The sequence below is a fragment of the Eurosta solidaginis genome, chromosome 5 (assembly GCF_040869045.1).
Source record: "Eurosta solidaginis isolate ZX-2024a chromosome 5, ASM4086904v1, whole genome shotgun sequence".
Taxonomy (NCBI): domain Eukaryota; kingdom Metazoa; phylum Arthropoda; class Insecta; order Diptera; family Tephritidae; genus Eurosta; species Eurosta solidaginis.
Genome location: NC_090323.1, coordinates 160,511,139 through 160,529,949, shown reverse-complemented (window position 1 = coordinate 160,529,949; position 18,811 = coordinate 160,511,139). Strand labels below are relative to the sequence as shown.

General features: G+C 35.2%; 1 protein-coding gene across 1 annotated transcript in view; it reads right to left on the bottom strand.

Moving 5' to 3' along the window:
- Positions 1-18,811, bottom strand: part of Ets65A (DNA-binding protein D-ETS-3) — a 211,185-nt gene that overhangs the window by 103,556 nt on the left and 88,818 nt on the right. Inside the window, 1 exon segment of the mRNA XM_067792498.1 lies at positions 1,200-1,250. Coding sequence (XP_067648599.1) covers positions 1,200-1,250 — 51 coding nt within the window.

Sequence of the window (18,811 nt, the reverse complement as noted above, 5' to 3'; positions counted from 1 at the left end):
TAACCATTTGAGCATATTAATGCCACTTTAAAAGTTACCCGGCAGAGAAATATAACCGTATTGATAAGGAGTTGTAAGTTTATATGCATAGTTATGACTCATACTTCCTGCAGGGCCTATGATCTTAAGTTTACATATGTACATTTGTAAGTGCTTTTAAATTGGTATATATGATTAGGCAACGCCTTTTATGTGCGTGTTCAAAGGACAAATCGAACACAAGAAATAATTTTCACACCTTCAAGTTATCATTCGCATGAAAATGCATTTTACCTCAAAGGAATAAGTGTATAAATAGTAATAGGGTGAACCAAAAATACATGTTTTTAACTTTTCATGTTCATATACATACTCAACACGCTTTGTGCATGATAGAAATCTCAATATATTAAAATTCGCCTATCATAAGCGCGTAACTACAAGTATAGATTATTACTTAAGGAGCCACCCTAATGCGCACAAATATAACATATTTATACGCTGAGATATTCTCAATTTTGTATGTACCAATGATAGATGACGAAAGATTTAACTGCTGAAAAAACTTTAACCTGGCCACTTAAAATTTTTCGAGTGAATTTTTAAAAAATTGTAAGTACTTTGAAACAATTTTATTGAGATGGTTTGAAAAAGTTCATATGTATTAGCAAAATGGGATAAAGCAAATGTTACTAAGGTTTTCATGTATTTTCCGATTTACATCCATACTGTGGCGAATGTTGACATCACTATATTGTTGGTAAATAATCACAACAACAAAAACAGCAAGCAGTCACACTTATGTACAAGGCAACGAAGTCTAAAGCATAGAAAATATATCACATACACATATGTAGTCATCAGATAAGAGAAGTTGTTACTCACACATGCACACGCATATAGCTAACTAACCAAGCAGGAAATATAACTGTTCTAGAAGGTGAAACGTCTAGACCTTGCGCGAACGAGGCAACAGAGAGTATGAAAGCAGAGCAAGCTGAGGAATCATTAATCAGTTTGGTTTAAACACGCAAACTAATAGTTGTGAAGTATAATTGTGAAGTACTGCGCCCAAAGTAGACTAAATGAAGACCATTTTGAAATACTGTATATTGGATTTATTAATTTGACAGCTCAGCGTTAGTAGAAGGTGCATAATTATCAAAAATCCCCAGAATTCGCTACAATACTTTTAAAGTTTAAACAAAGATGCTACTTACCTTGCGACTGCGAAGAGCTATGTGATCCCCAAGAGGATTTGTACGAAGAATCTGCAATAGAAATTAAATATTTTTAAGATTTAAATCAATCATTCGTGTGGTTATAGGTTTGACAAAAAACATTAGAATGCGCTGCCTGGATAATGAAAGATTGTGACAATCAAAAAAGTTGTCTCAAATTTTATCAAAATTCAAGTACACTGAAGCCTGGGCCCGTATAACATTTTTCGATCAATGACTGAAAGCGATTTCCACTCAAGCGATAACTATGCAACTTTCAAACTATTTCTACAAACTATATTAAGATGAGAATCTAACGAGTCTTATTCGTTGCTAGTTTACATTCGATCTACCATTTTAGAGCGGTTGTGAGTTAAAAATAAACTTCGATACGGGCCCTCCTCTCGCTTAACGTAAGAAATCGTAACTCAATAAATAAGCTACTTTTTTGGAAGATATCCGAAAAAGAAAGGAAGTGTATATATGTATATACATATATGTTTTTCCCCGACTTCTTTCGTAAGAGGGATCAAAAAACTTAATTAAGTACTTTCATAAAAACTGTAATAAACAATACCATTAATTTGGTTAAAATTTTGTTCGACTATGATCTTTTATTTAATAGCAGGCCTGCGGTGTTAGAAATTTGACGACTCGAGCTTGAATCTCACTCGATGAAAATATTATTTTTAATTTGAAAATATAAAGATATCTGAAGAGACCTTTCGCAGGGTCGAAATACATATAATATCAGTCAGAGTGTTAAATTCCTTTAAGTTTCTCCATCATAATAAAAATTTAATAAGAGTTATTATTGTGAATACGTCTAAAACTCTTTAAACTTACGAATTTAATTTGTTCGACTTTGGCATTTAACGTTTTGTGTGATATTATCCCAAAATGAGCGGACCAGGACGACTTAATTTTTTTTTTTTTATTTTCCTACTTTTTAGTGCAAAGTAACGGAGCTGCGTACCACGAAGGAGTAAAAATTTGGTTGGCATAAACCTTTAAGCAAATTTTGTTTAAAAAGTGAGCCTGGTTGACAATCGGTTTTGCTCAGTTCTAGATTTAAAACCAAGAAAAATTCTTCTGCCATGTCGCAAAATTATATAAACGGCTTTTGAATTACGGTTTTACAATTTTTATACTCAGCTGAGCAGAGCTCACAGAGTATATTAACCTTGCTCGCATAACGGTAAGCCGTAACGGCATAAACTAATCAATATAGATATACACTTCTATATATCAAAATGATCTGGGCGAAAAAAGAAAATCATTTAGCCATGTCCGTCCATCCTGTCCGTCCGTCTTTAAACACGATAACTTGAGTAACTTGTGAGGTATCTTGATAAAATTTGGTATGTAGGTTCCTGGGCACTCATCTGAGATCGCGAAATCGGACCATAACCACGCCCACTTTTTCGATATCGAAAATTTCGAAAAACCGGAAAAGTGCGATAATTCATTACCAAAGACGGATAAAGCGATGAAACTTGGTAGGTGAGTTTAACTTATGACGCAGAATAGAAAATTAGTAAAATTTTGGGCAACGGGCGTGGCATCGCTTACTTTTAAAAGAAGGTAATTTCAAAGATTTGCAAACTGTAATTTGGCAGTCGTGGAAGATATCATGATGAAATTTGGCAGAAACGTTACTCTTCTTACTATATGTGAGCTAAGTAAAAATTAGCAAAATCGGATTACGAACACGCCCACTTTTAAAAAAAAAATTTTTTTAAAGTCAAATTTTAAGAAAAAATATATAAGTAAATTATTAATTATTATAAGTAAATTATGTCAACATTCAACTTCAGTAATCATATGGTGCAACAAAATACAAAAATAAAAGAAAACTTCAAAATGGGCGTGGCTCCGCCATTTTTCATTTAATTCGTCTAGAATACTTTTAATGTCGAACAAACATTTACCAATCCTTGTGAAATTTGGTAGGGGCATAGATTTTATGACGTTAACTGTTTTCTGTGATAATTGGCGAAATCGGTTGAAGCCACGCCCAGTTTTTATACACAGTCGTCCGTCTGCCCTTCCGCTCAGCTTTTAACAGAATAACTTGAGCGAAAATCGATATATCTTTACTAATCTTAGTTCACGTACTTATCTGAACTCACTTTATTTGGTACTAAAAATGGGCGAAATTTCACTATGACGACGCCCACTTTTTCGATATCAAAATTTACGAAAAATGAAAAAAATGCCACAATTCTATACCAAATATGAAAAAAGAAATTAAACATGGTAATTGGATTGGTTTATTGACGCAAAATATAACTTTACAAAAAACTTTGTAAAATGGGTGTGACACCTACCATATTAAGTAGAAGAAAATGAAAAAGTTCTGCAGGGCGAAATCAAAAGCCCTTGGAATCTTGACAGGAATACTGTTCGTGGTATTACATATATATAAATAAATTAGCGGTACCCGAAAGATGATGGTCCACATTTTGGTCGATATCTCGAAAACGCCTTCACATATGCAACTAAGGGCTACTCCCTTTTAATCCCTAATTAATACTTTTAATTTGATACCCATATCGTACAAACACATTCTTGAGTCACCCCTGGTCCACCTTTATGGCGATATCTCGAAAAGGCGTCCACCTATAGAACTAAGGCCCACTAGGTTTTAAATAATCACTAACACCTTTCATTTGATATCCATATCATACAACACACATTCTAGAGTTACCCCTGGTCCACCTTAATGGCGTTATCCTCAAATGGCGTCTACCTATAGAACTATGGCCCACTCCCTTTTAAAATACTTTTTAATATCTTCCATTTGAAACCCATGTCATACAAACACATTCCAGTGTTACCCTAGGTTAATTTTGCTAAATGGTGATTTTACTTATTTTGTCTCGAAAGCTCTCAGCTTAGTATGTAATGTTCGGTTACACCCGAACTTAGCCTCCCTTACTTGTTTTTTATTTCTTTGAATTAATGTGGGCCGTGCCATACCAATGTTGCAAAGTTCTACTAATTTTCAAGTTTATCAGTATTAGTTAAGGTATTGTTCAAGGTTTTCAAAGTTTCGGATATAAAACAAGTAGACGCTGTTATAATCTGTTTTCGTACAAATATATTTCAATGCAAATATATTTTTAGTTTAAATAACCTCGTGTGACAAGATTCGTGAAGGTATCTCAATTTTTACTCAAGCAAATGCGTTAACAGTGCTTTGAACAAATTTTGCTACAACTGGTAGATAATTGTTCTATTTAGAGAATTAATAATATGGTGAAGACATTAACTAAACAAAAGGTGGAACCACGTGCATTAAAAAAAAAGTTTTATTACTCGTAACTGGGTCCATCACATTACTTCTGAGGCGAAATATCAATATAATTTAAGTAGTTATATACCCTACAGATATGTGGACAATTCACAAGAGTGTCGTATTGATGTAAAATTTTAAGATTTGTGTTGTTTCCATGGTTTGCATTAATAAATTTTATAAGAGCATACCACATGCGGCGAATATGAGACCTTCTGAGTTGCCTAATTGAATTATTGTAATTATAGACTTAAAAAAAATTTTTTTTTTCAAACCAATTTTTGCTAGTTCTCACATTTCAACATGATATCTTTAACAAATTTTTATTAACAGTTTGCAAAATTTTAAAATTTTTGTTTTTAAATGTTTGTGGTGCCATGACCATTTTCCAAAGTTTTATCAAGCTTCTATTTTAAATCATAAGCAGGGCTGCCGGAATTGTTACTTTCGTGCCAAAACTAGTCCTTTAAAAACGATTTGGTAAGTTGGTACGTTGTTTTTGATTTTGGTATTTTTCCTAGAAAGCGATTATTTACTTATTTTAATCTAATCGCAAAGCCATCGATGTTCGAAAACATCGACTCTCAGTGCGAACTCCGCGAAGTTTATTTTTAATTTGTTATCTTTGCCGCATAGCTCTGCAGCTGCAGAAAGAAAGTTTTCATCGCTTAGACTTTTAAAAACAAAACTTAGAAATAGTTTAGGAGATAAGACCATCCATAATATTATGGTTTGTAAGGAGTTAGTTAGAAATTAAATGCATTATGTATGGTCTGCTGAAACAGACTATAAACATATAAAATAGGTAGTTCATGCTACAAGAAAACAAGTAAAGAAAGCTAAGTTCGGGTGTAACCTAACATTACATACTCAGCTGAGAGCTTTGGAGACAAAATAAGGGAAAACCACCATTTAGGTAAATGAACCTAGGGTAACCATGGAATCTGTTTGTATGGCATGGGTATCAAATTAAAGATGTTAATGAGTATTTTAAAAGGGAGTGGGGTGGACGCCTTTTCGAGATATCGCCATAAAAGTGGACTAGGGGTGACTCTAGAATGTGTTTGTACGTTATCGGCATCAAATTAAAGGTATTAATGAGGGTTTTAAAAGGGGGTGGCCCTTAGTTGTATATGTGAAGGCTTTTTCGAGATATTGACCAAAATGTGGACCAGGGTGACCCAGAACATCTTCTGTCGGGTACCGCTAATTTATTTATATATGTAATACCACGAACAGTATTCCTGCCAAGATTCCAAGGGATTTTGATTTCGCCCTGCAGAACTGTTTCATTTTCTTCTACTACCATATGGTAGGTGTCACACCCATTTTACAAAATTTTTTCTAAAGTTATATTTTGCGTCAATAAACTAATCCAATTACCATGTTTCATCCCTTTTTCCATATTTGATATAGAATTATGGCATTTTTTTCATTTTTCGTAATTTTCGATATCGAAAAAGTGGGCGTGGTCATAGTCCGATTTCGGCCATTTTTTATACCAAGATAAAGTGAGTTCAGATAAGTACGTGAACTGAGTTTAGTAAAGATATATCGTTTTTTGCGCAACTTATCGTGTTAATGGCCGAGTGGAAGGACAGAAGGTTGACTGTATATAAAAACTGGGCGCAGCTTCAACCGATTTCGCCCGTTTTCACAGAAAACAGTTAGCGTCTAGAATCTATGCCCCTACCAGATTTCAGAAGGATTGGTAAATTTTTGTTCGACTTGTGGCATTAAAAGTATTCTAGACAAACTAAATTAAAAAGGGTGGAGCCACGCCCATTAACAAAGCGTTAACGACCGCAACCAGGCTCGGTGCTTCGGGGCAGCTTGAGCGCCGACCATATGGCCATAGTAGTATAGCGTCATCAATCACAAGACGAACATACTACATGATTCCCTATCTGCGCTTCGAGGGAGATCTTAAGGCCACAATAGAGGTGGACGGTTGGCGCAAGGGTGCGCAAATGGCGGACGAGGCGAAACATGTGTACACCGATGGTTCCAAAGTAGTGGAAGGAGTAGGGTCTGCGGTATACTGCGCTGATCCGGAAATAAGCAGATCCTACAGGCTGCCGGATTACTGTAGCGTTTTCCAAGCGGAAATATTAGCCGTAACCAAAGCAGTAGAAACCCTGGAAGAGAATAACTTAAGCTGCAACCGTGTTAACTTTTATATTGACAGTCAAGCAGCAATTAAGGCAATAATCTCGCCTAGCACAGCATCTAAATGCGTGTTAGAGTCTAAGCAGTCTCTGGAGAGAATCGGGACAGGGAGAAGCATACATCTATATTGGGTCCCAGGGCATATGGGAATAGATGGAAATAAAAAAGCGGACAAACTAGCTAAAAAGGGCGCATCCCTTGAAGCTTGCTCCGTAGATGTCCCAATTAGATTGGGCGAGATTAAGCGAAGGCGAGAGGTGCACATGATCGACCAAGCAGGAAAGGCGTGGGTTCAAGCGCGGGGCTGTAAAGTGTCGAAGATTATGTGTAGGTCTTACAACCTTAGACTAACACAGTTGCTCCTATCATTAAAAAGAGAGGACTGTAGACTCATGACGGGTATTCTGACTGGACACTGCCTTCTGGCGTCACATGCCTTTAAACTAGGCTTGGTCAGTGATAGCAGATGTAGGAAGTGCGGGTTGGAGGAGGAAACGATCGAGCACGTTCTGTGCTCGTGCCCTGCACTTGCCAGACTAAGACTCCAGCTATTAGGAGTGATACAGCTGTCAGATCTAGAAGCAGCAAGTGGCTTAAGTCCTAGGAAACTTCTAGTATTTGCCACGAAGACGGAGTTATTTTATAACATAGGTCCTGGTTTTTGATAGGGTTTTTCAGTTTGGTCGTTAAAACAAACTTCTGGTAACACTACGGACTCAATCAGTCTATGTGAGGTCCTCATGGACCGGCCAGTTCAACCTACCTACCTTTGTATTTTGTTGCACCATATCATTACTGGAGTTGAATGTTGACATAAAGTAAAGATATATAATTTTTTGTTAAAATTTGACTTTTAAAAGAATTTTTTTTAAAAAGTAGGCGTGTTCTCCATCCGATTTTGCTAATTTTTATTTAGCACATATATAGTAATAGTGGTAACGCTCCTGCCAAATTTCATCATGATATCTTCAACGACTGCCAAATTACAGCTACCAAAACTTTAAAATTACCTTCTTTTAAAAGTGGGCGGTGCCACGCCCATTGTCCAAAATTTTACTAATTTTCTATTCTGCGTCAAAAGGTCAACCCACCTACCAAGTTTCATCGCTTTATCCGTCTTTGGAAATAAAGTATCGCACTTTTTCGTTTTTTCGAAATTTTCGATATCGAAAAAGTGGGCGTGGTTGTCATCCGATTTCGTTCATTTTAAATAACAATCTGAGATGAGAGCCCAGGAATCTACATACCAAATTTCATCAAGATAGCTCAAAATTTACGCAATTATCGTGTTTACGGACGGACGGACAAAGTTAATATACTCTGTGAGCTCTGCTCAGCTGAGTATAAAAACATTAAAATATCTGATATATTTAAGAAAATGTTCACTTTTGAACTCAGTATTGAAATTTTAGTTCCTTTTAATTTTTGCATTTCAAGCTTTAATATGTTAAATAATTTTCCTTTAAATTATATATACATATATTTAATAAAGTTAGTTTAAGTTGTATACATATGTTTTGTTTCTTTTTGAAAATAATAAATGATAAAGAAACCATTTGTCTTTTAATACTGCGAAAGAATTTTTTTGGTACTCTCAAAAGCCTTTTGGTATGTTTTTTGGTACAAAAAAATATGTGAGTGGCAGCCCTGTTCATAAGGTCAACCTGCTTTTAAAGTTTCATCAACTCATCATCCCGTGGTAAATAATTAAGGTATTTTTTGCTTTTCGAAAATTTCGATATCGAAAAATGTGTATTTTTATCGGTCAGTTTTGCTCAGTCTCATAACTAATTTATTCTCACTTCAGAAAAGCCAATATCCCATCTTTTGAGTTATCGGGTTAACGGACAGACGCTCGCTCCTTGCACTCAGTACAAATTTGAGCACCACGAAAATCTCCTCAAGTCAAACACGAAGTATTTTTACGTAGGCTCAACCATTTCTAAGTTACAGAGTGGAAAGCACAAGCAAATGCTCGAACTTTTCATCGTCCTAGATAACTCATTAATGGAGCGAATTCGGGTGCGAGAAATTTTGCGAAAATCCAAATTTTGTTATCTTTGACCTTGAAGAATGCTTATAAACCGAAAATATGTCTGTAGAATTCAAATGTTACACATTTACATGGATATTTACAATGATAGGAACGTTCCATTCCAACACTTTTTTTTTGGTATAACAACTATAGTAGGGAGGTTCCATGAGAAAGGGAACCTGGGTGCGTAAATAATTTTTCTTATAAAACTGGGGATAGTGTGGATTTGCATCAATGTTGTAACAACGTTCAATAAACTTTAAAATTATAAATCTAATCTTAAATTTAACTTTCAATACCTTTTTTTTACTCCTAAAATGCTGACCTTACAATTTCAATTAGGTTAAAATAGCTGGTTTTTAAAAAGCAGTCAAAAAATTTGTGGTTTAAAACTCTGGCGATTAACAACAAAAATAAATAACGTTACTCATCTTTATTGAGTGAAACTGATTTAAATACTAATTTATAAAGCCCTGTATTCTTATTTAGATGTATCGAACAGTATTAGCTGTGTCCCACCCGTGACAAAAAAAGTCGAAAGTTGTTATCCCCAATTTTGCAAGTCGTTCTATTATTTCATATTCGTTATACAATGTTTAAAACTCATTTTAGGTATAACCAACAATTCTCTTTTGGCTTCATTGAAGTTGTTTAGGAATTATTCAACAATGAAATATGTCCCACCCGTGACATGTACGCAGAAACATTTGTTGAAAATAAATAGGCATTGCTAATATGCTATATAAACGTCATAGAGATATCAAATAATTAATAGGTCCAGTAGAAATTTTAGGCAAAATACGACGTCCATGAAGTTGGTTTTTTCATGGCCCTTGAATCTGAGTCAAAGCCTTAGAATGTAAAAGCTTTTAGAATTTTTCATAACTCAAATTTATATAGCATATCGTCGCCCGCTTTTCAAAAGCATGAATGTGCCAAAAGGAAAATGTTGGGAAATTGAGTTTCAAAGTTTATTGCTCCCTAAAAATTAGAAGAATTAGTTTCTAATGTAAAAGTGTATCTATATATTATATTCACACTATGCTCTTTCAACTGAGATAATTGCTCTACTTGCATCACTTCTATTATCCGAGATTTAGCACATTCATTTTTCTGGCACAACACAAATTTTAAAAACTGATCTAATTTTTTGTTAACACAGCTATACAAAAACATCAAAAGTAGTCGAATCAGGTAATGCGACTAATGTTTTTTATACACTTTGTCCTTTAGTTTTGATTCGGCAAGAGGCAACGGCTTCGAATAAGCCGGTTTACCTTCAATTAAACAACGACCTTTTCTCGGATATTCAGCTATTAAAAATTTTTCATCGGTATAATTTTTTTTGAGGAATACATTATACAGCTCATCTTTTGTGTATTTCAAAAAAAAAAAAATAAAATAAAAAAATAATAAACTAGCATATATATCGCATGGGTAGTTTTATAGCTCCCTAGGTAAAATAATTATAAATAAATAAATCGTCATACAATTGTATGTGAACCTCGAAAAGTTTTGGGGAGTTACGACACCCTCTAATAGTATGTGCCCAACTTTCAGGCACGTATACCGGAACATTCAAACATACGAATGTGTGCTGTTCTTACTTTTTTTTTTTTCAAAAATTGTTGAGCCTTATCAACAATGTGTCATACAAACAGGAAAATCATTACCTTGTTGCCCAGCAAGAAACATGAATGCGCCACATTCATTTTTCTGGCTCAACTTTGTGTGATTTAATTACACATTCGCGAAAATGGCACTGCAAATTATTGGGGTCTCCATGTGCGTAGGAAACTCTAGATTTATGTAGAACCTAGAGAATCTAAAGGGTAATATAACGAGGTCTATAACGCAAGGTCGAAGAATTGCACATTCATGCTTCTGGTTAATGGGCGACGATATGAAATGATTCCATGACGTAAACCATATTTTTAACCTTTGCAATACTTTATTTTTTTTAACAAGTTCATTAAATGCTTTTAATTCGAACATGTCCCACCCGTGACATTTATGTTTTAGGTTTTAGCATTGAAACTATTTAAAAAAAACATTACTATTTTAACGAAAATTTGTCTCCGATTGAGCATGTGTTTCAACCTATCTGTTAGAACCAGAAATCTCCAGGTGCTTTTTTCACAATGATTCAGCAAAAATGTAATATTGCGTACGACAGTGGCACCTGTGACGATGGAACATCCCAGTATGCATTTGATCAAAAACTTTCTTTTGTTATAAACGACATTCTAATTCAATTACAAAAATTTTCTGGAAGCGGTACACAGATACTTTATAGCAATCTAAAGTTGCTGTCCGGACGTTCTGAAAACGTACCGCATATTTGAGGTGACAATATTTTTTTAGAATTTAGCGTTGCAACGCTTGCAAAAATTAGGTATTTTGAAAACATCTCAAGCTTCAACACCAACTTCTAAAGGTAGTTTATTTTATGAATTTGGCGAAACATAGTGCTTTCTTAACAAATATATGGATAAACTAATTTTTTTACTACCTTTATATCCATATTATGAACAATTTGTAAAAGCTTGCCAAAAAAAAAAGATTTCTTGTAACTTCGTATGTTTGATTAACCTTTAATAACTTCCAAATAAGCCAAGTAATTTGGCCAATGTTAGTGGACAACATATGCGTCTTTCGATTAAAACTTCTACGGAAACACCCATATCAAAGTTTTAATTCTGTGCTAGGATAAATAATCTAAGAAAAATATCAATCAGAATAAAGTCGTTTAGTTTTATTTAGTTTTATAGAGTATAGCATCCCACTCACCTGCAAATAACATTGAGAAATTGCTAAAACTTCCCGTCGAACGTGACAAATAATCGGCTGAAGTTTTAATGTCAAGCATCATGGCACCTTAACGTGAAAGAGCAGCGGCAATTTTTGCCTTATGAAATGCACCGCCGACGGCTGTGCAGTGCAAATGCACAGATTTACTTTCACTTGACGGGGATTTTTATTATTAAGTTTTTTTTTTCGAATAACAGTTAAATACGATAGCACTATTACTCAAAAACACGCATACATCGAATTTAAATTAATCTTGCTAATAGCAATCATTTAAAAAGTACAAATTAGTCTATGTGCTATGCAAAAAATGTTTTTCTAAACCAATTAATACACTTGTGTGCAATTAGAAAGCAGCGAAATTTGTATATTAGAGAACACGCTTTCACGCCAAACCGCAACAAAGTAAATATTTTAAATGTTTTTTTTTTCTTTGTGTGATTGTGTTGGTCACACCGGAAGGTAATAACACCGGAGACTAACAATTTTGTCAATGACTGCGTCGCTGTTGCCGTCGCTTTTTTTTTAGCACACCCAAACGCACACACTTGAATGTATGTTATAACAATAAAAACGTTTATGAAAAAAAATGTTAGACAGGAATTGCCGTAACCGACACTCCTTCAATTAAATTTATTTTAAATGTTACGACTCGCAATCACTGAATGTGAATTATATGTACAACAACAACATACATACATATTTATGAAAATGGGCATTTGTGACTACGCTAAGCAATGCCTTACACACACAAATATGTGCACGCCTAAAACGCAAGAGCCGTGCTGGGCTCGCTGGTCTCTTGCTGCCTTGATTTGGCACTCAATGCGGCGGAAGAGGAAAAGGAACGGGAAAAGTGACGATCGGAACCGGTTACCGTTACCGGACACCTCGACTTCCGGACAACTTTGGATGCGCTGCCTGCCTACTGCTGCCGCTGCTGCTTTTGTTTGAATGCTGCCTATGCGACGGAAATTATTTATATTGAGCACTAAAAGTGTTTGTTTTTTTTTTTCTAAGAAACAGTTTATTAGTTTTTTTGTGTAGATTTTTTTCTTCAAGAAATATTTTTTTAAGAACGTTTTTTCAAAAAAATTTAAAATTTTTAAGTTTTTTTTTTATAAAAACATTAAAGTTAAGCAAGTCTTGTGCACTTTACTTTTTTCTCGGTTTATAGTCAGTTTACACCTGTGGCTATTTGAACGCCTAAAAGTATATTATGAATTACGTAAACTACAAGTTTTTATCAAACACATACACACTATGTGATTCGTTATTCAGTTTTTGCTTTTATATTTTGCTCAATGCATATATTAGCACGTTCGTCTTTATTACACCGGGTTGCGTCCGATCTGTGGCACGGCAACGTAACAATTGATTTCATTCCGTCGCCAAATCGCGCATATCCTGCCCAGTTACCGGACTCTGCTGCAGTCAATGTATATATTTGCAGCAGCAGAACACCGTAGCAACCCTCTGCTCTTGCATATACAAACGCCAACATACCAACCTTAATTGAATGCATGCAATGCGCCTAAGAATAGACTACATAACTAACATAAGGGTGAGTGCGCGGATATAGTGGTTGTGGGTTGATTGGTGGGCATGTTGCACTGTTTCTATGTTTGTTTGTATGTATGTGTGTATAGCACCCACCTACAGGTTGCGCAGCTGGCATTTCGATTTCATTGCCTTAATCATCAAGCTTTAGGGGTGATTTTCGTGCTTGTTGCAATTGTTGCACACACACATATAAACAAGCCTCTATGCTCTAAAGCTATTATAAAACAACAAAAACATGAAACATCCATATTAATAGCAATACTAATACAAAGACAAATTTATTACTAACACAAACACAAGTTTATTACTAACCCATTCATATACTACAACCATTTTCCTTTGACAAACCAATCAGCGCCAAGACAAGGTGTGGCTTACATATACTAGTACACTTATAAAAAGAGACTTACACACACTCATACAGTTAGGCGCACACAATTTTGTTGCTTTCATCCAAACGCAAGAAACGAGCTTTCCAAATGCTGCTACGCATCAATGAATTGACGAGAGCCTCAAACTTATGCAATAAAGTTGATATGCAAAGCGTAAGTGAGCGTAGGAGAGTAAGAGAGACAAGGAGAGAGAGCTTTGTGTGTGTATCTGTGTTCATCGGTCGTGTGCGAATAGTCAGCAGGATATGTGGGCAGGAAGAAAGGAAACGCACAAGGAAAATAGTCGGAAATTTTTGCCAAATTATTGAAAAACATACAAATTAATAAAAAATAATAAAGAAGATATATTTATTCATGCATATATAAAAGATTGTGATATGCAAAACTTTTCACCGTTGTATCGGTCTGTCAACGTGATTGTTTATATAATTGGCGGACATGACCAGATGATGTTACCACTTAATTTTGTTCGGCTTAGAATAGAACTTTTATGAATAAAATGGAGCTTAAAAAAGAGGTCTTCCAAAGTAGAATTCACTTACAGCCCTTTGACAGAATTCATACTTTGACTTATAAAAAATAGCAGTAACATTAGGCTTCTATTCTTTTGGGACGTGTTTAAAATTTTTATTCCCACTTTTCTTCTTGTGACCTAAAATTCTATCGGGAAAACAAGTTTTTTATTTAAATTTTTAACCATCTCTAGTTAAGCCAGAATTTAACTGGTGGAAAGCAATCCCTCAGATAGCTTCATTTGACATTTTTTGTTTTCACCAATACAGGGGACCATACTCCAGTAAAATCCATAATTGAGGGGAGTAATCCGGAAAAAACCTATTATGAAAAAACCAATAAAACAGCTGACTTTTGTTTACACTTTTTTCTTTTCCTTATTTGTATCGTATTTGAATACGTCCGGTATTGATTAAGAATAATTTAACTAAAAATATTTTTACTTTCATTTGGTTTCAAAGAATTCAGAGTAGTAAAAGGGTCAGAAAGGTCTCCGTTTTACAACGGCATATCAATCTCAAAGGTCCAGGCCTTGTTAAGTCCAGTAGTAGGTAAAAAGCGGGCAAGTCTTGGAATTTAATACAAGCAGCTGAAAACTTGCATACGCTTTTATTTTGGCACTCTCGCAAAAATTCGCAAATATCTCACTTCCTATTCGATATGAATCGAAACATCATAATTTTTTATTGATGAGGTAATTATATTATTTTGTATAGAAGATAGCTTAATATTGTAGGTCATATTTGCTTGCTACGCTGTCAACTGCGTTAGTTACATATCTCAAATTGACATTTAGAGTAATTTATAAATAAGTATATGTGGTTTGAACAAGTTTATATAATTAACCGATAAAATTAAAGACTGATTTCACGTAAGTAAGTATGTATTGAGTTCTACCTATTCAAGTGATAATCGTGGTAACTTTTGCTGTTAATGTGTTATTCTATGGTTTACAAATCATAATTATAATTATGTCATAAGAGAATTTTAACTAGCCTCTTGAAGTCGATCATATTAACACATATCTTAACATTATCAGGCAGTTTATTAAACAATCTTACACCAAACTACCGAATAGAATTTGTGTTCCTTTGCGTTTAGAAATACCAACTCCTTATATTCAATGTGTTTCTGAATTGATATGTTGGATTCTATGTGAAGTTTAGGTCAAGATTATATTTTACTAGATTATTTTTGATTTTGAAAACAAGTATCAAAGCTTGCAAGATGATGTGATTTTTGATATCTAGTCTATCTTCATATAGACTAATTGTAGGAGTAATTTTTTGGCAGTAATAGAATATTTTGTAATATTTGTAACTCGCTTATTTTGTTATCTGCGCACCGGCTCCAAATTAAGTTTATATATGCTATTCGAGATATGAAATATGCATCGTAAAGTAATCAGAGTTGCTTTCTGGGTATATTATTTCTACCTTTAAGTTTTAGTTTTAGTGCGTTATTTATGTAGATTATGAATAATGTTTCCGCTAGTTTTGAAAACCCGTTTCAATTTCTATAGTAGAGCTTCTAATATTATTCATTTTTACGAACTTTTTTCTTTTTCTTAAAAAAATTTTAAATATTTTTAGTTCCTTGCCTTTCAACGATAAATCAGCCAACTTCCGAACCATTATTTCTGGATTGATTGAATCGAAAGCCTTCGATAAATCTATTGCTAATAGAGAAACGTAATTCTTTTTATCAAGGTTTTCATATATGAGTTCTGTGCACGATAAGCATGCTGCCATTGTATTTGAGCTCTCCACAAAGCCGAAATGGTTTTTATCAATTATCTCATTTTGAGTCAGAAATTGTTTGAGACGGTTACGTGGTATGCTTTCAAATATTTTATCGATGGTGCTAAGTTTGGTTATGGGCCGGTAGTTTGAGCACAATTCCTTAGTTCCTCCTTTATGTACAGGAACCACTGAGCCAATCATAAGCTCATCCGGATACTGGCCTGACCGAAAACAATCGTTAATAAATTTGCTGATCGCACCAGCAAGATCATCTTTATATTTTTTCATAAATTTCGCAGAGATTCCATCTGTGCCATTGGCGGACTTCACATTCAAACTATCTATCGCTTTTGTTACTTCTAGGGTATTACACTCTGCTAAAGTGAATGGATATCTCATATTATTTGTTGTATTGCCTATGAAGTTGCTTCTATCATTAAAAAGAGAGGACTGTAGACTCATGACGGGTATTCTGACTGGACACTGCCTTCTGGCTTCACATGCCTTTAAATTAGGCTTGGTCAGTGATAGCAGATGTAGGAAGTGCGGGTTGGAGGAGGACACGATCGAGCACGTTCTATGCTCGTGCCCTGCACTTGCCAGGCTAAGACTCCAGCTATTAGGATTGATACAGCTGTCAGATCTAGAAGCAGCAAGTGGCTTAAGTCCTAGAAAGCTTCTAGTATTTCCCAAGAGGACGGAGTTATTTTATAACATAGGTCCTGGTTTTGGTAGGGTTTTTCAGTTTGGTCGTTAAAACAAACTTCTGGTAACACTACGGACTCAATCATTCTATGTGAGGTCCTCATGGACCGGCCAGTTCAACCTAATCTAACCTAACCTGAAGTTTATTATATCTGGCATTTCAACAACTGCGATAAAGTATTCATTGAGATTATTAGCAATTTATAATAGTTTTTTTTATGTATAATTTGGCCGATATCAGTAACATTTTCAATTTTCTTTCCATAAATAATTTCCTTTATAATTGACCAAGTTTTATTTCCCAAATGTATGTTTTCTGTTATTTTATTGCAATAGTATTGTTTTTTCAAATAGTTGATCATGTTTCGAACTTTGATTTATAGGGAGTTATACTGACTTTCAAAAAAGAGGTTGTTCCTATACTTTATTTTCATTTTATAATACTTATTTTTATTTCTAATCATGTTAGCAACTTCTGAATTCATCCAAGAATGCCTGCAGTTATCTCTTTATTTTTTTTTTTTTTTTCTTTTTTTACGTATTACTATAGTTTTTTTTTTTTAATATTTCAAAGGATACAAAAAAAAAAGTGAAGTATACCACACACGCCTAACTGTTACACTTACGGTGTTTTCTTTTCTGAACAAATTTTCCCTCATGTCGCACTTTTAAATTTTAACTTTTGACCTAACTCACTTGACTCTCTTCAAAGGGGCTGATTTTGTAGGTAAAACTACGCTTTTCTTATTCAATGAAGAGTATTTCATAAAAGAAAGAAACAAACTTCAGGGAGAGCTTGCTGGGTCCCTGAGCACAGCGGTAATGAAGGGAATGAACTCGCAGATGAGATAGCTAGGAAAGGTTCCGATTTCGACAAAAGTGAAGTGGACAGCTCCGTCCGACCACCGCTCGGTTATCTCCTTGGAAGAATCAAGGAATGTGAGTACAGAGCAACGGACTTGCTAAGGACCAACAGGGTTGACTGCGAAGTCGCAAGGTCCTTATGGCCATGCTTGGATAGTAAAGGCACCAGCTGCTTTCTCAAACTGAGGAGGGGATACTTACGGGTGTCATCACAGTTTATTGTGCTATCGCACCAATGCTCCGACGGTGGCGAATACCAACAAGCTCCCTCTGCAGAAGCTGTCAGAATGAGGAGGAAGAGGATTCGATCTACCACTTTCTCTGCCGATTTCCGGGCTTCAAAGAAGAAGGCTCAGATTTCTGGGCGCACGGTTCTTCGACAGCCTGGCAGTGGTTGGAAAGGCGGACGTCTCTCTTGTTCTTGGGTTCATCAGGGAAAGCAAGTGGCGCATTGGGGACCACTAGGCGGTAATGGGGTATACGAATGTGCTGCCACCCTGTACTTATTGAGGGCAAAAATGTCTCCGAGTGGAAGTATGGGTAATACCCACGCACGCCCTCTTATCCTAACCTAACCTAACCTAACCTATGGGAGAGCTGACTAGCAACAGATAAGACATTATTTTCAAAAAAGAACACGTCATAAGATACTTTTGAAGAATGTGCTAGTTATCATCCGATGCACGCTAATCGTGTTCTTTCGGTGGGTTTATGACCTAATTTCAATTTAAAAAATCCTGAAATAAAGAATCTCGAAACACATAGTCCAGACGCAACCGAAACCCCACCAATTATAATCCAGACACGACAAGATCCCTAACATACATAATATCGATAACACAAAATCTGTATTTTGGAAAGGCCGCATTTTTTCTTATCGGAATTTTTTTTTTTAATTTTCGAGATACTGAAAAGACGCATCTATAAGGTGCAACCTTTTAAAATTTTGATACACATTTTTCATTTCCAAGCGAAAATAAAATACTATATATATCATACTTAGAGTCCTAAATATTATTAGGCTAAATATTAGTAGGCTATAAAAGAATAACTAGATGTTATGTGGACCCTAATAAATAAATATTTTCATTACCTAGCACTTACAAAGCAGCAAACACAACGTCAACAGCCAACTGAGCCAAAGAGTCTCTCAGTCGCGCTACTTAGAAGTAAGCATGTGGTGGGCTCTTTAGTGGGTGACAAACGAAGCAACAAGGACGGATGTATTATCCACTTCCTTTTTCCTTCCACCAAACACAAGGATATTACCGTTTCGTCGTCATTGTCGCCGTTATACACCACACCACTCACTCTCTCACACTTAGACTGGTGTATAATAAATATACAAATTTGACGCTCCACAAACTCTTGACGCCGCACAACTCTCTTTCGCACGCTCAGATGTAGGCTAGCTCTTTTTTGCATTGTAAATTGCATGAAACTTGCTTTGCGTTGACTAACAAAATGAGAAGCGTGGTGTAATATAAAAGTTTGGTGATACAGCGGTGTTATAAGGGTGTATC